Source organism: Alternaria incomplexa, assembly GCF_024043165.1.
Source record: "Alternaria incomplexa strain BMP 0042 chromosome Unknown scaffold_16, whole genome shotgun sequence".
Classification (NCBI taxonomy): Eukaryota; Fungi; Ascomycota; class Dothideomycetes; order Pleosporales; family Pleosporaceae; genus Alternaria; species Alternaria incomplexa.
Genome location: NW_026249865.1, coordinates 210,941 through 230,508, shown reverse-complemented (window position 1 = coordinate 230,508; position 19,568 = coordinate 210,941). Strand labels below are relative to the sequence as shown.

General features: G+C 54.3%; 9 protein-coding genes across 9 annotated transcripts; 3 read left to right on the top strand and 6 right to left on the bottom strand.

Annotated features, from left to right (window-relative positions):
• Nucleotides 1–234: 234 nt before the first annotated feature.
• Nucleotides 235–1,396, bottom strand: J4E90_009464 (uncharacterized protein; the record flags this gene model as incomplete). Its single annotated transcript, XM_051438983.1, has 5 exons — nucleotides 235–314; nucleotides 364–513; nucleotides 561–983; nucleotides 1,032–1,273; nucleotides 1,335–1,396. The coding sequence occupies 5 exons, from the start codon at nucleotides 1,394–1,396 to the stop codon at nucleotides 235–237; spliced, it is 957 nt and encodes a 318-aa protein (XP_051287060.1).
• A 298-nt stretch (nucleotides 1,397–1,694) lies between these two features.
• J4E90_009463 (uncharacterized protein) lies at nucleotides 1,695–4,637 on the top strand (the record flags this gene model as incomplete). The annotated part of the gene is made up of 2 exons (XM_051438982.1): nucleotides 1,695–1,711; nucleotides 1,766–4,637. The coding sequence occupies 2 exons, from the start codon at nucleotides 1,695–1,697 to the stop codon at nucleotides 4,635–4,637; spliced, it is 2,889 nt and encodes a 962-aa protein (XP_051287059.1).
• A 321-nt stretch (nucleotides 4,638–4,958) lies between these two features.
• Nucleotides 4,959–5,674, bottom strand: J4E90_009462 (uncharacterized protein; the record flags this gene model as incomplete). The annotated part of the gene is made up of 2 exons (XM_051438981.1): nucleotides 4,959–5,200; nucleotides 5,284–5,674. 2 exons carry the CDS (start codon nucleotides 5,672–5,674, stop codon nucleotides 4,959–4,961), a joined length of 633 nt encoding a protein of 210 aa, XP_051287058.1.
• An 837-nt stretch (nucleotides 5,675–6,511) lies between these two features.
• Nucleotides 6,512–7,366, bottom strand: J4E90_009461 (uncharacterized protein; the record flags this gene model as incomplete). Its single annotated transcript, XM_051438980.1, has 1 exon — nucleotides 6,512–7,366. The coding sequence occupies one exon, from the start codon at nucleotides 7,364–7,366 to the stop codon at nucleotides 6,512–6,514; it is 855 nt and encodes a 284-aa protein (XP_051287057.1).
• A 2,005-nt stretch (nucleotides 7,367–9,371) lies between these two features.
• Nucleotides 9,372–11,059, bottom strand: J4E90_009460 (uncharacterized protein; the record flags this gene model as incomplete). Its single annotated transcript, XM_051438979.1, has 3 exons — nucleotides 9,372–9,887; nucleotides 9,935–10,802; nucleotides 10,851–11,059. The coding sequence occupies 3 exons, from the start codon at nucleotides 11,057–11,059 to the stop codon at nucleotides 9,372–9,374; spliced, it is 1,593 nt and encodes a 530-aa protein (XP_051287056.1).
• A 263-nt stretch (nucleotides 11,060–11,322) lies between these two features.
• PRP16 (DEAH-box RNA helicase prp16) lies at nucleotides 11,323–14,256 on the top strand (the record flags this gene model as incomplete). Its single annotated transcript, XM_051438978.1, has 1 exon — nucleotides 11,323–14,256. The coding sequence occupies one exon, from the start codon at nucleotides 11,323–11,325 to the stop codon at nucleotides 14,254–14,256; it is 2,934 nt and encodes a 977-aa protein (XP_051287055.1).
• Nucleotides 14,257–14,839: 583 nt separating this feature from the next.
• On the bottom strand, nucleotides 14,840–16,555 carry J4E90_009458 (uncharacterized protein; the record flags this gene model as incomplete). Its single annotated transcript, XM_051438977.1, has 2 exons — nucleotides 14,840–16,285; nucleotides 16,331–16,555. 2 exons carry the CDS (start codon nucleotides 16,553–16,555, stop codon nucleotides 14,840–14,842), a joined length of 1,671 nt encoding a protein of 556 aa, XP_051287054.1.
• A 608-nt stretch (nucleotides 16,556–17,163) lies between these two features.
• Nucleotides 17,164–18,344, top strand: J4E90_009457 (uncharacterized protein; the record flags this gene model as incomplete). Its single annotated transcript, XM_051438976.1, has 2 exons — nucleotides 17,164–18,127; nucleotides 18,178–18,344. The coding sequence occupies 2 exons, from the start codon at nucleotides 17,164–17,166 to the stop codon at nucleotides 18,342–18,344; spliced, it is 1,131 nt and encodes a 376-aa protein (XP_051287053.1).
• Nucleotides 18,345–18,516: 172 nt separating this feature from the next.
• On the bottom strand, nucleotides 18,517–19,453 carry J4E90_009456 (uncharacterized protein; the record flags this gene model as incomplete). Its single annotated transcript, XM_051438975.1, has 2 exons — nucleotides 18,517–19,377; nucleotides 19,433–19,453. The coding sequence occupies 2 exons, from the start codon at nucleotides 19,451–19,453 to the stop codon at nucleotides 18,517–18,519; spliced, it is 882 nt and encodes a 293-aa protein (XP_051287052.1).
• Nucleotides 19,454–19,568: the final 115 nt, after the last annotated feature.

Here is a 19,568-nt window from a genome sequence, read left to right as displayed (position 1 = left end):
GTCCCCGCACGGCATAGTGACTTGGGTATGGACTCATGTTATACACCGAAAGGCAGGCAGGAGTGTGATGATAGGCTTGCTCTTGCCTGTTATCAGGCGGGTTCAATCATCGCTAACTACATGGTACGCTCTCTCTGATACTTCATCCTGCATTGGCCATCAATGACCCTCCTCAATTCACTAGACATGTGCAGCGCATGCCGCCTTGTAATCGAAACGATCTCTCATTTTTGTCTATGCCTGGACCTTGAAAGTACGGCCGCTGGCGGTCTTCTTCTCCTTCTCCTCCGTCTCGGGTCGGGCTCTGCGAAGGACTGTAGTTTGTCAGCATAAACCTGGCGCAGGCAACATGGCACAACGTACCTTGGAGGAAGTCTGCGGTCCGCTTGCGCATTCTTGTGTGGATGAAAGCCTTGGAAGCCTTGATATGGTAGTGGAAGTAATCGCGGAAGGTTTGAATGTGTGAAATAACCTCATCGCGCCGTTGCTTGGCGAGATGGCGAGGGAACAGTACTGCAGAGGTTAGCAGGACGTACAGTCAATCGTGTTAGGCGACCCACCAAATGTGATGTAGCCAATCTCAGCCGAGCCAGAGTTGTCAACTCCGGGGATGCCTTGCAGCTCAAGCGGCGGGTCATTCCTGAACAGCACTTGTGGTGCGTTCTGAATAGCTCTCCGCCTGGCGTCAACGAACTCCTGAAGGAAGACCTTTCCGAATATCCTGTCTGTCTCTTCCCGGAAGACGGTGGAGAAGATGACGGTGACACGGTCGTGGCTGGCCTTGATGTAGATGGCTTCCTCCTCTCGGTAGTGGATCGCGCGCACGGCACCGCCCTCTGCTACACCCTGTGGCGCCGACTCGGATGTGTACTTGGAGGCTTCCTCCTGCAACTCATGGAACTCGTCGAAGGCTTGCTCGAAGGGTGCAGCCATGGCGTTCCGCTTGAGGAGGGAAACGCGCCTGACCAGGTCTTCTTTGGCATCTGCACACCGTCAGCACCTTGTTCCAGCAGTCTGACAAAAGACCGTACCTTGCTCTTCTGGCAGGTTCTCCAAATCTACCAGCACGGAGAAGTCGTAGCCAGACTCTGGCTCCACGATATAAGGCCCATACTCTCGCTCCAGCACTGCCTGCGCGCCGTATTGGACCAGCTCCTTGAAGCACTTAATGTGCAATGACACTAGTATCTTGGTCTTGCTCTCCGGGGTTGAGATGTGGAAGGTGACGCCGTCGAAGTCGGAGACGACCTGGTCAATGTTGGCGGTAGCTCCTCTATGTGCTGTTAGCTACCTGGCTGGTGCTGCGGAGCGGAAGGCAGCGGGGTATGGCGCACCCATTGATTCGTTCCCTTAGGAGGGATTCGATCAGGACGTTTTGATAGTCGAGAAGAAGCATGTTGGCGGTTCAGCTCCTCGTAGGCGGATGGGCGTCGTCGGGCGGGGAGCTATTCGAGGGCGGTGATGCGGAGGACGGAGGTGTGCTGTGATGCTGGAAGGTGGGTCTAGCGCAATCCGTGGGGTTGGCCCTTGTCTAAAAAGTTTCGAGAAAGTAACCAACTCCCAACCCGACCGTTACCAGTGGCGCATACCCGCGAACATTGTCTGAGGAGCGCAATGACCTGAAGAGACTGAACCTGAGATCCTTCAAACCCTCCCCTCACGTCATATCCGGAATTTCATAGAGGCGGCGCAAAATGGTCAAATCATACAGGTAATGCGCACATGCAGCGCAACTCGAACAGAGCTCGTACTAACTAATTCGTAGCAAGTATGAGCAGTCCGATGCTTTCGGCGTGGTCGCGACTGCCACTTCCAACATTGTATGGACCCCCGAAGGCCTCACGCAGCCCGGTTCGAGTCGAGTCGCAGGCGCCGGACGCGCATACGCCGCCGCCAACGAGGAAGTGCTGTGCTGGGATGTAAAGAAGGGCGAACTCATGAGCAGGTGGCGCGACAACACCTGTACCGAGGAAGTTACCGTAATATGCCGGAGCGATATCGACCCAGATGTCTTCGCTGTGGGCTACGCCGACGGAAGCATACGCATATGGGATGCGCGAACGTCGACCGTCATCATCAGCTTCAATGGTCACAAATCCGCTGTCACAGTCTTGACTTTTGACCAGAGTGGAGTACGGCTGGCGAGTGGTGCCAAGGATACGGACATTGTCGTGTGGGATCTGGTCTCGGAAACCGGCTTGTTCAAGCTGAGAGGGCACAAGGGCCAAATTACTGGCCTGCAGTTCCTCCATCCTGCTAGTGCTCCGCAAGAAGATGGTGTGGAGTACGAAGAGATGGACGTGGATGCAGATCAAGCTTTCCTACTATCGACTAGCAAAGACGCGTTGATCAAGATCTGGGATGTCACGACTCAGCACTGCATCGAGACGCACATTGCACAAACAAACGGAGAATGCTGGGCTCTTGGTGTTTCGCCGGATGGTAGCGGTTGCATAACTGCCGGCAATGACGGAGAACTCAAAGTCTGGGCTATCGACCAGGCAGGGCTTCGAAGAGCAGGGTCATCAATCGGCGAAGGGTTCGAACAGGAATACCTTACATCCAGAGGCATACTATATCGGATGGGCAAGGACAGGACACAAGGAATTTCCTTTTACGCCAAGGCAGATTACATCGCTGTGCATGGCGCAGAGAAGGCCGTTGAGATATGGCGGATAAAAACGCCAGAAGAGGTCCGCAAAGCCCTGATCAGGAAGAGGAAGAGGAGGCGAGAAAAGGCCAAGACCGAGAAAAACGGAGACATCGAAGACGATGCTGATGCCGACGACAAAGTCGACGCTGCGGATGCCGAGATTGGCGAAGTCTTTGTACCCTATGTGACCGTACGAACAGCCGGGAAAGTGAGATCAGTCGCATGGATGCACATCAAAGGAACGAAGAAGCTACAGCTACTGGTCGGCACAAACAACAACCTCATCGACGTTTACGAGATACCCCAAAGAAGCAAGACGAAGAGCGAGGAAGCACCCGACTACAGCCGCACACTATCTGTTGAACTCTCTGGCCATCGAAACGATGTACGAGCACTTGCACTCAGTTCCGATGATCGCATGCTGGCATCCGCGTCAAGTGGAGGACTGAAGATCTGGAATGTCAAGACACAAAACTGCCTGCGCACTCTAGAATGCGGCTATGCACTTTGCTGTGCGTTCTTACCAGGAGACAAGATCGTTGTTGTAGGAACCAAGGATGGCGATATCGAATTGTACGACATAGCGGCATCCACATTGCTGGACAAGATCAATGCACACGAGGGGGCTGTTTGGACTATGCAAGTTCACCCCGACGGAAAGTCACTCGCCACTGGCAGCGCCGACAAGTCCATCAAGTTCTGGAATTTCGACATTGTCCAGGAAGAAATACCGGGAACAAAACGCACAACACCTCGTTTGAAGCTGACTCAGTCGCGCATACTCAAGGTCAACGACGACGTTCTAAGCGTGCAGTTTTCACCCGACTCAAAGTTACTCGCCGTAGCGACGCTCGACAACACCGTGAAAGTCTTCTTCGTAGACTCATTAAAGCTCTTCCTCAATCTCTACGGCCACAAGCTGCCTGTACTCAACATGTCGATTTCCAGCGACAGCAAGCTCATCGCGACCTGTTCTGCCGACAAGAACGTCCGCATCTGGGGTCTCGACTTTGGAGACTGTCACAAGGCGCTTTTCGGCCACGAAGACAGCATCATGCAAATATCCTTCATCCCGCATCCCGTCGACAACGACGAACGCCACATCTTCTTCAGCGCCTCCAAAGACCGCACGATCAAAAGCTGGGACGGCGACAAGTTCCAACAAGTTCAAAAGTTCAGAGGCCACCACGGCGAAATCTGGGCCATGACCGTCGCGCGAACAGGCGACTTCATCGTCACAGCCAGCCACGACAAGAGCATACGCATCTGGACCCGCTCCGACGAACCCATCTTCCTCGAAGAAGAGCGCGAACGCGAGCTAGAAGAAATGTACGAAAAGACTCTCGCCACGAACCTCGAAGACGACGAAGACCCCACCGGCACCCGCGCCGAGGCCGTCGACGCCAGCAAACAAACCATCACAACCCTCACCGCCGGAGAGCGCATCCAAGAAGCACTGGACCTAGGCATCGCCGACCTCGAAGTCGTCCGAGACTGGGAAGCCCAACGCAGAACCAACCCCAAAATCGCTCCGCCACAGCGTAACCCCCTTTTCCTCGCTCTAGGCAACATCTCCGCCGAGCGCCACGTCCTCAACACCCTCTCCAAGATCCCCGCTGCGCAACTGCACGACGCGTTACTCGTCCTCCCCTTCTCATCTCTCCCCGCTCTCTTCACTTTCCTCGCTATCTGGGTGCGCAAACAGTGGAATGTGACATTGACCTGCCGCGTCCTCTTCTTCATGCTCAAAACGCATCAGAAGCAGATTGTCTCCAGTCGCGAACTCAAGACCGTGTTGGAAGGTATGCGCAATGATTTGCGGAGTACACTCATGGGCAACAAGGATCTGATTGGGTTTAATGTTGCGGCGTTGAGGTTTGTGGGGGAGAGGGTGGATGAGGCGAGGTTGGTTAGGTGGGAGGATGTGGATAAGATGGATGGGGAGGAGAATAGGAAGAAGAGGGGGTTTGTGGATGTTGCTTAGGTTGGTGGGATGGGAGATGAGGGTGCATTTGTGGCGTTTTTAGTTGGTGGTTTGGGCTGTGTTAAAAGTAGTTATACGGGTGTTTTGCGAGAATCCATGTTTTGAACCCTTGTGCTTGGTATCCTTGTCTGTTTTGCAGTGTATGTTGAGAGTAATCAAGTCAAGCGTATGCTTCATATCAGCCAACATGTCCACTCTCCAAGGTACATATCTCTAAACCCACAGATGTTTATACATATCGTGATAGTCGTGCATCTCCCATATTGTACACCGCCACCACCACAACATCCTGCCCACCAGCAGAAAAAGCTCTCCCACAGTCTACCCCATAGCCTTCAAGAAATTAGCCTCCTTAATCCCCGCCCTCCGCTTATTCCTCATCGCCTTTGTCAACTCCTCTCTCGCATCCTGCGCCTTGACCGCGCCCTGCAAACTACCGTCGCCGGCCGGTAAATCAATCGTCTGTTCGTATAGCGGGACTTTGGGGACCAGCATCTCGGGGTTCATGGCTTGTTCCTTGCGGAGGCGTTTTGCGGCTAGACGACGTTGTTTCTTTGATTTCGCTGTGGGATGGTTAGGAAAGTCGTTCTTCTTCTCCATGCTATGATGGACTTTGTGGGGAAGTATGTAATGGCAAGGAACGTACAGAACAAATCTCCCGCCCCGGCATCCGCCTTCTTCTCCTGCCGATCCAATATCGTCCACAGCCAACTCGGATACTCGTCGTCAGCCAACGCAACAGGATCCTGTCTATCTTTCAAAAAGTTCAACCCCTTCAGCGGTTGGCCAGCTGGTATACTGCTTTTCACCAGCGGGGCAGCCTTCTTCTTCGCGGCTTCCGCTGCCGTGGCTTTCAAATCCGGACTCGCGGCTGGTGTTAACGGCTCGCTAAACGGCTGAGCCGCAGATGTGGAAGTCGCGGTTGGCGGGTTGTGCGAGGAAGTCGAGTCGCCTTGACGGCCGGCAGATTGCGTTGCGGTGCTTGCGGAGATGGGTGTTGCGTTGCGGAGGGGGGTTGTGGTGGTGAGGAAGCGCATGGGTTGCGGGCGTGTGGAGGAGGTTATTTGGGCGCGCGAGGCGCTGCGAAGACAGGTTCGACATATCATCTTGGGCGTGTGTGGGGGGCGCTTTCAATTCGGCTTTTGGGGTTGTTGCTGGCCAAAAGTTTGAGATGGCATCGGAGGGCTGCCGAGGTGTTTCGCCGGTTCCGGGTCGCGCTAGAGGGCATCCTTGTCTGCCGCCGCCCGCTGTGTGCTTGAGCTCGGGAGGACCATGCTTGGTGCATGAACACCTTCATGCTTCTTCCTGAACGGCCTCACATGTAGTGGTTGTCATGGTTGTGGTTATGATTTTGGCAGGTGCTACGCCGCAGATGGCACCTTCCAGTTTCGTCCGGTCCCATGGACACTACTAGGCGACAGGGTAGACGGAAGACATCACAATCAGGCAGGAAGATAGATAAGATGTATGTGTACATTTCAATTTCGAAGCACATCCATTTGAGTAAGACATGAGCGCAGTGTGACCACTCCGTCCAGCCAACCCAAACCCATGCATCGTATTCCTCCAACAGCGCCTGCGGCTGACCGCTTCTTCAATAACATCGTACAAGATAAACATGAGAGATCGTTAGGGATAGTGTGGGATTAGTGCCCAAGCCTGACGCTGGCAGTCCGAAACGCCGTGTTGCGTTCCTTCCAACCAGGCCAGCAAGTAGATAGTAAAACAATGGAAAAACTAGAATTAGACAAATGAGTGGTGGGGATCACAGTCCCTATAAGTATGTACACGGAAAACGAGAGCGTAAGACATCGTCTAAGGTATAGGGCTGAGAGCAAAGGAGACCGTCCGGGGAGCACAGTAAGGAGGCTTGATCAAATCCAGGCCATGGGTGCGGGTTGGTGTTTGATGGCGAATCGATGGCTGAATAGTGGGCGGATCTCTGAGAGGTAGTCGGCAGCGCAGAAAGCGGCGAGGTTTTTCGAGCGCATGATGGAAATGTCCGCTTCGGTCTCTGCATCTCGTACTACGCCGCCAAACTCCTCGACGACTTCGTTCAGTTGCTCGAGTTCACGGCCAAAGGGGTGGTCCTCCTCTTCAATCGTGCCCTTGAACATGTCGAGCGATGATCGCTGTTCGCGCGAGTGGCGTGCAGAACCGACGCTTCCACGCGAGTTCATGCTGCCACGAGTGCTGACATTCTGAAGCGATCGCTTGTGCGCCAAACGCTCATGTGCCTTTTTGCTGTGCGAGAGAGCCCTCTGGGGAATAGCAGGCACTGCCTCTACAGTCTCCTCCTTGACTTGCTTGAGACTCGTAGTTGAGGCGGACTTCTTCAGTTGCTTGCCAGAGGATGAAAAGTAGCCGGAAAGGTGGTTGGGCGCGGGCGAGATGGGTGAAGACGCCACAGAAGAGGCATCAGTTAGGGTGGTGTCTCTTGAACCATGCGAAGAGGCCCGGGAGCGTGTTGACACACTGTGGTCCGAGTCGTCCGCCGAGGAGTGGCTGAGGGAAGTTGAAGAGGAGACATTCCTGAGGGTCGAGATGTCGGGCGCATTGTACGAAAGCATGTTGGTAGTCGACACCAGGGCGATAGGAAGAGAGATCTTGGAACGGTCAAAGTTGTTGTTGGCCATTTTGACACTCTGGCTGCGAGTCGGCGACACCGTGGAGTCCTTCGGCTCTTCTGTCCGCTTGATGCGCCTTGTCATGGCACGAGCGAGAGACATATTGATGGATTAATTCAAAGTAGATGTGCGATATTGCAGATAAGGGTCCAGCTGTCGGTTCTGGGGCCGGTAATTCTGGCGGTGACTGTAGTTGGTCGCTACTTTGGTGCGATGCAGATATGCGGGGTACTGCCTGGGATAGATTGCGCTTGAGGCTGGCACGAGATCCAAACAGTCGCGAGCTAGAGTTGCACTAATGCGTTTGTCGCCGTGTTCTAGAAAGGATCTGGAAAAGATCACGCTGTGCTATCGGTGGTGTATTTGGACGCGTGCCCTTTGCAGTGTAACAGTGCACTGGATTTCGGTGGATGTCGGAGTCGTAATTGTGGTACAAATGCGGCTAGAATGTTGGCTTGAGAGTCCGGCACGGTTGCTTCCAGTGATGCAGACGAGTCCTTGGGTCCTGGGTTCTTTGTTTGATTTTCGGTTTTCTGATGCTGAGATCGCGGCGTTTAGCGATGGGGTGAAGAATGAATGGTGGATGTGAAGTAAGTTCGTCTGTCAAAGAGCGTAGAGACCAGCTGTGTCGTAAGGAGCGAACACCGGGCCGCGAAATGAGGGAATGATAGCTGCTGTGGAAGGCAACGAGAGCGCGTAAGGCAAAGGAAGGGAGGAAGCCTGAAGAAGAGGGCGGCGCGCGATAGAGCGACTGAATGGGTTGAAAAACCAGCATCCCCGGGGCGGCAGGCTAACCAAGCCGCGTCGACATGTCTCTCGAAGATTGGTAGGAATGACCGGGGGAACGCCAGAACCAAGCAAAAAGCAGCGAATCAGCATGTATTGGTTCCTGGGATACTGAGTTAGTGGCGTCGACACAGCCCGGCTAAGTTTAGTGAGTGATACGTTTTCTACAGCTGGCGAATGGGATCGCTTCGCACAGAGTGCATCTACCGCCCATTCGTCTCAGATTGAGCCGGGACTCGTTGGCCTGTTTCCCAGATCCGCACGCCTTTGGCTGGGGCTGCAAAGGCCCGCTGTTTCAACACTTCCCACAACAGAGGTCTGCTGCCGAGCTGAATTAAGGGCCTTCCCTTTCCTGTCGCGCGGCATTGACATGTGAGATGACGGAGAAATATGCGACGAATAAGTGCTGTCGGCCGTCGGAGGTACAGCTGTCATTCAGCCCCGACAGCGCATGCGCTGCACGCATAGCATGGCATTATGGATAAGCACCGATGCCTGCGCAAACGGTACCGTGGTTGCGTTGGGGACGGCGTTTCTGTCAACCCCCTCCCAATCCGGTCACATGGCACTCTAGAACCTTATGCAGAAGCGCCCAAAGCAGGCCGCTCACTCGACGCCACGCGTGCCTTGCAGACGCACGAATAGACAGCTGTCTCGCAGCCTCCGAGCATGTCAGTGTGCTGGCCATGGGCATCATCAAAGGGGAGATGGTTTTGGCGTTTCTGCCTTGCGCGTCCTTGGTGGTTTCGAAACTGTAAAGCGCCGAGACCGGGTGCCCTTGAGGTGACGATCTGGCCGTCATCTCGCGAGATCGCAACCTGAGGCAGCGAGGTCCACTTGGTGTCGATGAGGGTGCCCAGACCCAGGGCTCCAAGCTGCGAACGCAGATCAGCCGGCCGCTTGCTGACTGCCCAGTGCTGTGAGTTCGCCCGCTCGTTCCTACTTTGCTTTGTCACGCTCATGCGATGGCAGAGAAAACGAATCTGGGTTTATCGTTTATCGTTTATTGATTTTGGTTGCTCGTGGTGATAGTGATGTCATTACAATAGTCCACTATGAATCATGCTGCGCCATGGTGAGGCTACTCGATTCAGATGAGATGAAAGGAGCTAAAAAGTAAGGGCGAGCTGGTTCGGACAATTTTCGAAACGTGTGCGGGACCTGACTCGCGATTGCGACCCGCGAAACATGGCCTCGAGTGTTGCGGGGACAAGCTTCACAGATGGCTTGATTGTGCAGGATATAGAACACCGCACACATAGCATAGATCTTGGTACATTCGCGACGCTCTTTAGTTCCTATATGCCCAGGGTATCATCGTCTAGTCCTCCTCCATCGACTCCCAACCCTTCTCATCACCGTTTTCGGCACCCTCTTCATCGCTCTCGCCCTCCTCGGTATCGGAGTCTGTGTCCTGTTCCTCCAGACCCACGAGCCTCTCCTTGCCATCTCCTCTGATAGCCGGCACCTTGGTCGCGAAAGCCGCACGCACGGCCGCGTTGGTGCTCGTGTCCCAGATCTGGACTGCACCTTTGCTACCTGCGACGGCAAGGCGGAAACCCACTTCTTTATCGGGTGCAAAAGATGTTGAGAATACTCGCCCAACACCGAGATCCCGCGATACAACCATGCTGGGACCGTTGTCTTGAATGTTCCACAGTTTTACTTGCTTGTCTGTGGAGCCTGTGACCAGGTAACCGGGTATCACTGGGTTAATATCAAATGAAGAGATGGAATCGTCATGAGCTTGTAGTACCCACACTGGCTTTGAGGCAGAGGGGTCTTTTGGCGCGTTGCGGACGTCGTGGTAGTGTATCATACCGTTCTCAGTAGAGACCTGAGGTTGTTAGTACGACGTGATTAAGCTGGTGCTGCCACACTTACGTAGAAGTAGTTCGGGTCGTGAGGATTCCACCGCACAGTCTCGACATCACTCTCAACACCCCATCGTGGCGCCTTTGCATCGGGTGCGCGCACATCGGCTGCGACCACAGTCCTGTCGTAGCTACCACTGAGAAGAGCAGTGGCCTCGACGGGATGCCAGGCTACGGAGCAGACCTTGTCTGTGTGGTACGTGTATGACTTGGCACACTTTGTCGTGTTCAAGTCCCACAGCTTGATAGTCTTGTCTGCTGATGACGAAGCGAGGAAGTTTCGGTGTTGTCGGTTGGCTGCGAGTGAGAGGACTGAATCGACGTGGAACTCGTCGTTGGCCTTCTTCGACTTCTTCTTCTTCTTTTTGGGCTTGTCTGCCTTTGCGTCCTCGGCGCCTTGTCCAAGAACTGCGTCTGGGTACATGCTGTCTACCACATCCAGGTTCCAGATCTCGATATCAGGATCCATGGTTCCAACCGCGACGTAGTTTCCCCTACCCTCACTTGTGCCTACCGACTTGCCTACGGGCAGATCTAACCATTCGACGGCAAGTGGAATTGCGGGCAGCATGATGTCGTGGTGCACGTAGAGATTGTCGTCCTCGTCTTCGTATACGTAGACTTCAAGATGCGCGACTTCGTCTTCTATGCGACCAGCCAGAACCAAGTTGTCTGTAGCCAGAATTTGAAGCTCCTCACGTTCTTCGTCATCTGATTCCTCTCCAGCCTTCATCGTGATGTATGGATCGTCCTCGTCGTTCTCGTGGAAAACCAGGTTCTTCGCGTTGCCGAACATGGCCATGGTATCGCCGCGGTCTTCAGCAACATCGTCATCGTAGTGCTCGAGGTCGTATTCCTTGAGGTCGTCATCGTCGTCCCTTTCCAGTCGTTAGTCTTGGGGTAGTTTGTTTAGTGAGTGCACGCACTCATCGTCCTTCTTGGAAGCCTTGGTCGAAGTTCCGTTTTTGCTCCGTTCTTCGGCTTGCGCTTCCTCGAGATCTTCCTTGGCATCCTCGAGTTGGAGGTTTGCCAGCTTGGATATGCGCTCGTACTCGTCCTCGTCGAACTGGTACCGTGAAGGAAAGGGCGCCGCATAGCCGCGCGGCACCCACGTCGTCGCTGTGATCATAGACATTGCGCTGGCAGTGTAAAGTAAAATGCGCAGTGAGAGCGCAAGTCGCGTGGGGAACTTTTTCAAAAGGTTGGAAATAATTTTGGGCGCCCCGCAACGATTGGCTGAAGCTCGCCCTTATCGATAGCGACAATTGCGGACTCCCGAGAGAGAGCATCAACTTTCTCGGCATCTCAACCCTCGAGCTACTACACCCGCCATCGCCCTCCCTCCATACGCTCACTCACCCTGCCTCGTCTATAAGCGTCCCCGGCACCCCGATCACCATGGAACGCGGTCACAGCCCAAAACGGCGCAAGCTCGACCCTGAAGAATACTCCATCGCGCCCCGTCTCAAGTTTCGCAAGCCCAATCAGCCTGCCTCTGCCCGGCATACAAACTCACGCGATAATGGCGCAAACCCATCGCAGCGGCCTTTGGAAGGGTCAGAACCTCTGGTGGAGGACTTCGATTCCATGGCGCTGGATCGCGACTGGTATGGCGGTGAGGAGAACGGACACACCTTCGGAGACGATACCCACAACCCCTTTGGTGGTGCTGAGAGCACATGGCTGGATGCGCAACGGGAGGCTGCTATGACGGAGAAGAAACAGAACAACCGAGCAAGTATGCGCGCGCAGCAGAAGCAGAAGGATGTGGATGCTTGGGAAACGAACCGCATGTTGCAGTCTGGAGTGGCCCAAAGGAGACATCTTGACGATGACTTCGACGACGAGGAGGACGCGATGCGGGTGCATATTCTTGTGCACGATCTGAAGCCCCCGTTTCTGGACGGAAAGACTGTCTTCACCAAGCAAATCGACCCCGTTCCGGCCGTACGCGATCCGCAGAGCGATATGGCCGTCTTCAGTCGGCGAGGTAGTCGCGTTGTCAAGGAGAAACGTCAACAGAAAGAGCGAGCAAAACAGACGCAGGAGGCTACAAGTTCGAAGGGAACAACGCTAGGGAACATCATGGGAGTCAAAGAAGAAGACACGGATAGTGCTGCCCCAGGCCCAGAAGACGAAGAGAAGCAGGGCGGCAGCAAGTTTGCGCAGCATCTCAGCAAACAAGAGGGTGCGAGTGCTTTCAGTAAGAGCAAGACGCTCCGAGAGCAGAGGCAGTATCTTCCGGCCTTCGCTGTCCGAGAAGACCTCCTACGCGTTATTCGAGACAACCAAGTCGTTATCGTGGTCGGTCAGACGGGTTCTGGAAAGACGACTCAACTGACCCAGTTCCTTTTTGAGGATGGGTACGCGAAGCAAGGGCTTATCGGATGTACGCAACCTCGTCGTGTCGCAGCCATGAGTGTTGCGAAACGTGTGAGTGAAGAGATGGAGGTGAGACTTGGTGGACAGGTCGGATATGCCATCCGTTTCGAAGACTGCACCAGCAAGGAGACCAAGATCAAGTACATGACGGATGGTGTGTTACTCCGAGAGTCATTGGTGGAACCGGACCTGGACAAATACTCCTGCATCATCATGGACGAGGCCCACGAGAGAGCTTTGAACACTGACGTACTGATGGGACTTCTCAAAAAAGTGCTGGCACGCAGAAGAGACCTCAAGTTAATCGTCACATCAGCTACCATGAACTCGGAACGATTCTCGCGCTTCTACGGAGGCGCTCCCGAGTTCATAATTCCAGGGCGAACATTTCCCGTTGACATCCAATACTCGCGGTCCCCATGCGAGGACTATGTCGATAGCGCAGTCAAGCAGGTGCTCGCCATACATGTCTCCCAAGGGCCAGGCGATATTCTGGTCTTCATGACGGGTCAGGAAGACATTGAAATCACATGCGAGCTTGTGGCCGAAAGGCTGAAACTTCTCAACGACCCGCCAAAACTCAGCATTCTTCCAATCTACAGTCAGATGCCTGCTGATCTGCAAGCAAAGATCTTCGACAGAGCAGCCCCTGGCGTACGCAAGGTCATCGTGGCCACCAACATTGCAGAAACGAGTTTGACAGTGGACGGCATCATGTATGTGGTGGATGCTGGATTTTCTAAGCTCAAGGTTTACAACCCGAAGATGGGCATGGACACGCTCCAGATCACACCCATCTCACAGGCCAATGCCTCTCAACGTGCTGGCCGCGCTGGACGTACTGGACCTGGAAAGTGTTTCCATTTGTACACGGAGAGAGCTTTCAGGGATGAATTCTACATCCAGACCATCCCAGAGATCCAACGGACAAACCTCGCCAATACAGTTCTTCTCCTCAAGTCCCTCGGCGTACGAGACTTGCTAGACTTCGACTTCATGGACCCGCCACCCCAAGACACAATAACAACCTCTCTCTTCGATCTCTGGGCCCTCGGCGCCCTCGACAACATCGGCAACCTCACCGAACTCGGCCGCACTATGACCGCCTTTCCCATGGACCCGTCGCTCGCCAAACTCATCATTACAGCCACGGAAATGGAGTGCAGCGAAGAAATGCTCACAATCGTTGCCATGCTCTCCGTACCCTCCGTATTCTACCGCCCCAAAGAGCGCCAAGAAGAATCCGACGCCGCGCGCGAGAAGTTTTTCGTCCCGGAATCTGATCACCTGACCCTCCTCCACGTCTACACGCAGTGGAAAGTAAACGGCTACTCCGACGGCTGGTGCATCCGCCACTTCCTGCACCCCAAAGCGCTGCGCCGCGCAAAGGAAATCCGCGACCAGATCTACGACATCATGTCAAAGCAGAAGATGAAGCTCGTCTCGTGTGGTACCGATTGGGACGTTATCCGTAAATGCATCTGCTCGGGCTACTACCACCAAGCCGCCAAAGTGAAAGGAATAGGCGAGTACATCAACCTGCGTACTAGCGTTACCATCCAACTCCACCCCACGTCTGCTCTTTACGGTCTGGGCTACCTACCCGACTACGTCGTATACCACGAACTCATCCTCACAAGTAAAGAGTACATGTCGTGCGTTACATCTGTGGATCCACACTGGCTAGCAGACATGGGCGCGGTCTTCTACAGCATCAAAGAAAAAGGGTATTCAGCGAGGGACAAGCGTATCATGGAAACGGAGTTCAATAGGAAAGCTGAGCTGGAGGCGCAGATGGCGGTGGACAAGGCGAATGAGGATAGGAGGATTGCGGAGGAGGAGAATGGGCCTGTGGTTAAGAAGGCGGGTGTGGTGAAGAAGAAAGAGGCCGATGTGGATGGGGTGGTCAAGAGACCTGTTGTTGGGAAGAAGAAGTTTGGAAGGAGGTAGATGGGAGGGATGGCATGTGTGTAGGGCTTTATGCGGAGGTATTGAGAAGAGAGGGTGAATATACTGGGTGGATTGATTGGTACACCTTGCAGGATACGTTTATGTAATTCTTTCTTATTGTTCATACCTGAACCACGCCAGGAGATCCTCAGCTACTTTTCACGAATCAGTCGTCTAGCTTACGACCTATTGTGACGACCACATCGACGGGAAATGCGAGTACATAGATTCCATAAATTGGGTTGCAGTGTCACAATGTCATCCGTTACGTTGGGTTGTAACGTATTCTTTGAATGTGTCCTCCAACACGGACAAGAACAAATCACTTTTGCGCACGACACGACGAGGTCATTGAACATGATCTTAGACATTAGACTAGTATCTGATATGTGCTCGTGCTACATGTAAAGAAGACAAGAAACCTAACCATGCAACGCCATAGGGTATGCCAAGGAAAGCCCAGAACATAACAGAAATGAAGCATCAACTTTGAAAGGAGAAGAGTTTTCCGAAACTGTATCGCTAACACATAGTAGCCCATTCAAAACATCATAGAGCATCTTGCTGCAATGGGTAGATGCTTTTACTCCTCAGCCTCGCTCTTGACCTTGGAGGCAGCCTTGACGAGCTGCTTGAGACGCTTCTCCATGACAGTGCGTCCGTCGAGCGTGTCCCAGACCTGATGAGGCGCCTTGTTAACAATGTCCCAGCTGACAAGGTTGTCGGTGAGGGTAGTCAGATCCTTTTGCTTTCGTTCCCACTCAGAGTCCGTCTTGACCTTGATACCACTGGAGACGACCACAAGCGGGGTGTTGGCGCTCTGAATGTTCCTAGCAGACGAGACCTCGTTCTTGGTGAGACTGTCAGCGACAAGGTTCTCCTGGAGCTGCGCCTTGATGTATTTGCCCGATTGGTACGCGTTGCGGCCGTAGACACGGTCTTCACGGGTACGGCCCTTGAAGAGTGCGCCTGCGAGACGGACGGTGCCGATTGGTGAGATGATACCCCAAGCCCAGAGAATGAAACCACGGCCAGGGCCACCGATGCGGTGCAGAAGATCCTCGTGGAGAGGATCGATCATCATGATACCAACGACCTGCTTCAGGTGACGCGAGCTGAAGATACGAGAGACGATGCTGCCAGTACCCGCAGAGACGAGAATATAAGGACCCTCTTCTCCAGCCTTAGCAAGAGCTTCCGAGAATGCGTCCGCGGACATGCCGGCTGAGTGTGGGGAGGGTGCGTTGTCAGAGAAGGCATAACCGGGGCGGTCCCAGTAGCAGTAGCGGGAGATGGTGCCGTTCTTGTAAGCTGCGTAGGCCCAGTGCTCGAAGTCGTACTCCAATGGCGATTCGCCCGCCTCGAGGAGGATGGTAGGGTCGTTGACGCCGTGGGTCTGAGTTACGTTTCCGACGCAGGCGAGATGAACGGCGTACTTGTCGCCGTCTACAAGGATGCGTTCACCATACATCTTGAGTGTTGCGTCGCGGCCACGCATGCCGAGGGTTCCAGTCATCAAGATGACGATGACGATGAAAACGACGGTAAGAATCGTAGCGACGGTAACAGCAAGCCATTCCTTCAGTGTGCGGCGCGTCTCGGCTCGGCCAGTAAGACGTTCCTCCTCTTCGTGCTTGCCGTATGCGACAACACGATCGGTCAGAATGCACCAAACAGCCATGACGAAAGCCCAGACAACACTTGCGATACCGACCCAGCCTTCCTCGAGCCTGATGCGAGGAATGGCCAAGATGAGGATCATGTCGACAGCTAGAAGTCCAGCGATGATGGCCGTGGTGATGCGCAGACCTCTGGCAGGAGTGACGAAGAAGATGGTTGCGACGAGAAGGTTGCCAAGGGTGAGGCATGTGTAGGCGAAGTCGAAGAAGCCGGATCCACGAGTGTGTAGGCCAGGAGGGGAGACGAAGATGGAGACCAGCAAAAGCACCCACCACAGGAAGGTGACTACGAGGAAAAGGATGGTCAAGTATCGCATGGCGCGAACAGTCCATAGGTTGTATGGTGACACCTGCCATCGTCAGATAAATATTGATAAGAACCTCGAACAACTTACAGCTGGGTCATCTGGATCGAGGTAGCCATCTGAGTTGGGTGGTGGCCTGGGACGGTCGAGAAGACGGGTCCTCTCAGTGGGCTCTTCGCTTCTTCTCGACGCTCCATTGCTTCTGCGCGAGGACCTCGACGCTCCATCGTCGTTGGAAATTGGTGTGGGCTCCTGAGCTGACAGAAGACCCTGGCCGCCATTGTCGTTGTCATTTCCTTTCCACATGCTGGGCATTGGGAGCTCTTGGAGCTGCAAACACCTGCGATATGGTGGTTTGAGCGGACGATAACACTTATCGGTGATGTGCAAGGATCCGTAGAGGTCCCAGGAGAGATTGGAGAAGATTGGAGCTATTCGGAGCTCGTGAAGCTTCCAGGAAGGCGACCGGGGGCGTGGAGGTTTTACTTATGCTTGACGCGCTAAGCCAAAGATCGACCGACGTCATCATCACAGTTCATCCAAGTTCGCGACTAGCGCACATCAGAAGGCTAGATCGACCCGCGGAAACCCCCAAGCGATCCCTACCACGTACCAACCATCTCCACGGTACCGCCCAGCCTCGTGCCGCATCTCACTGTCGTCTAACGCCGCTGCGTCATTGGATTACGAAACGGGCCTCGCGATGCATCTCTTTTTGCCTCGAACGGCATCTCGCTAAAACATTGGCCATTATCCCTGCCGTCTATCTGATAGCACCCCGCCTGCGTCAATTCCCCTCACGCCTCCAGGCCACGACATATTGGAACGCTCAAGAGAAGCTAGCGGCCAATCACTGACGGGCGGATCTCCACGCTCACGAAACCCTGATTTTTCGACACAAATACAGCCTCGCCCAAGCCACCATGTCCAGCTTGGCTAGAGAGTTCGCAAAGACTAAACTTTCTTCCCTGCCACCGCCGGAGCCCTTGCAGGAGGAGCCTCCCGAGTACGAAGATGACTCGTCTTCGGCATCGTCAATGTCTAGCACCGGTACTGTCAGACCGTCAAATACACTAAGACCCGCCCCCGAAATACATTGGTCCGACTACTACGCCCAGGAGTTCTATCTTGAACAGCGCAGGGATGGGTCAGGGCATGCCAAGTTTCATGTATACCTCACACCGCCAGCGACAGCGAAAGCACCCTTGGTCGTGCTCCACCATGGCGCTGGAAGCTCGGCAATGTCCTTTGCGCTGGCAGCCAAGGAGATTCGCAGAGCCATGCCAGAGATTGGGATCCTAGCTGTCGAAGCACGCGACCATGGGAGTGTAGTATGGAACGCTAGTGGAGAAGTGGACAACGACCTGAGCATTGGGCAGCTCAGTCAAGATTTGGTCGACATGCTGTCGCTGACCAAGAGCAAGATGAATTGGAAAGAGCTCCCACAGATTGTCTTGATAGGACACAGCCTGGGTGGTGCAGTCGTCACCGACGCTGCGAATAAGGGCTTACTAGGAAACAAGTTGCTGGGCTTTGGAGTGCTTGATGTTGTCGAAGGCTCGGCCATGGAGACACTGGCACATATGCACACTTACCTTGCGAGTAGGCCCAAGTCGTTCCCTTCGCTTCCTGCTGCTATCGAGTGGCACATCCGATCACGAACGATACGCAACCCCCAGTCGGCGCGAGCAAGCGTACCAAGCCTGCTACTACAGAACTCGGATGGGCGATGGGCATGGCGGACAGAGCTCGCGAGCACAGAGCCATACTGGGAAAATTGGTTCACGGGCATGAGCGGCAAGTTCCTTAGCGGAAAGGGTGCTAAGTTGCTGCTGCTCGCTGGAACCGACAGGCTGGATAAGGAACTGATGATTGGGCAGATGCAAGGTATGTCTATCGCCTTGTCGCTTTTGTATGAGGTATCTAATGTAATACAGGTAAATTTCAACTCCAGGTCTTTCCTGCCGCTGGGCATTTCCTCCACGAAGACCTCCCGGAAAAGACTGCTGAAGTCGTGGTCGAGTTTGTGAAGCGCAACGACCGGAGTGCGCTTGTTCTTCCGCCCAAGGTCTCTGATCTCCTTGCGCAAGGCAAGAGAGTATAGGACTATCATCGCGAGTCTTTGCCTCCAACGCGCTCGCCCTAATTGACCTATATTATGCATGACATACGATCAGGGTAGGTTGTCCCGCGGATTCGGCTCTCAGACCTGACAGCCTCCAGTATGGGTATCGCATGTTGGCCCACACTTGGACCAAGTTCTCCTGCTCCGGCTATCATGGCGAGGCAGGCTCACCTCCATCCGGCGCATCGCCGCCATCATCAGCCTTGGACTTGTGCTTCCTCCTCCTCTTACGAGGTGCTGATTCTTCCCGGTCGCCCCTCTGACTGTCTCCACCGTTGACCTCAGATGTAGACGGCCGCGACTTCTTGGTAGCATTTGGCTGGGCCGAATTGTCCTTCTTCGGCTTCTTGACGCTCAGCGGGTTCGGTCCCTTGGGGCCCTTGCGCTTCTTCGCCTTGGGCTTTGCGTCTCCCGTAGCCTGATCTCCAATAGATTGATCACCTTGTCCCTCGTCTTCTCGTTTCCTCTTCGGGGCCGTGGCCGCATCTGGCTTCCGCTGTCCCTTGAGTCCCAACTTGAACTTTGATTTTTCCTCTCGCTCGCGGTGCTGCTCCGTCACATCAGCCATAGACTCCATGAGCACTATAGACTTGGACAGGTATATGATGGGTACACCGGCGATCTGTCGCATCTTTGCGCGCGTGCTCGGGTCGTTGGCGGCGACGACATATCGATGCTTGTTTGTCGCATTGTCCTTGGGATCCACCACGGAGCTCAGGCACTCCAGCGTGCTCAGCGGCTTCTCCAGATCTTGATGGTTGCACCGCCGACGTTCGTACTCCTTGGCTTGTAATATGAGGGTCTCGTTCTTCGGTTCTGCGAGGTAGAGGTGTCGCATGTCGCACGTCGTGATCATGGGCTTTACCTGCCCGCCGAGCATCTTCTGGAGTCGCGCGAGGAAGTCGATCTTGCAGGAGTAGGCATCTTCGAGGATTTGTGAATCGAGCAGGACTTGGTAGGGTTCGCGGAAGCCGAAGTTGAGTTCGTATTGGTGGAGCTGCTTTTTGTACGCCTGTGGTGCGATTAGTATACTGCTAGAGGACCTGCAAGGAGATTCCCTCTCTTACCTTTGCGCGCTTCAACTTCATGACGGCTGTGTGTTTGGGAGTGGTTGATTACTCGCGGGGGAAAAAAGTTGGATGCGGCCAAAGTTTGGACCCAGAGGGCGGAATCTAACGCATGCGCCAGCCACACGCGTGCGAC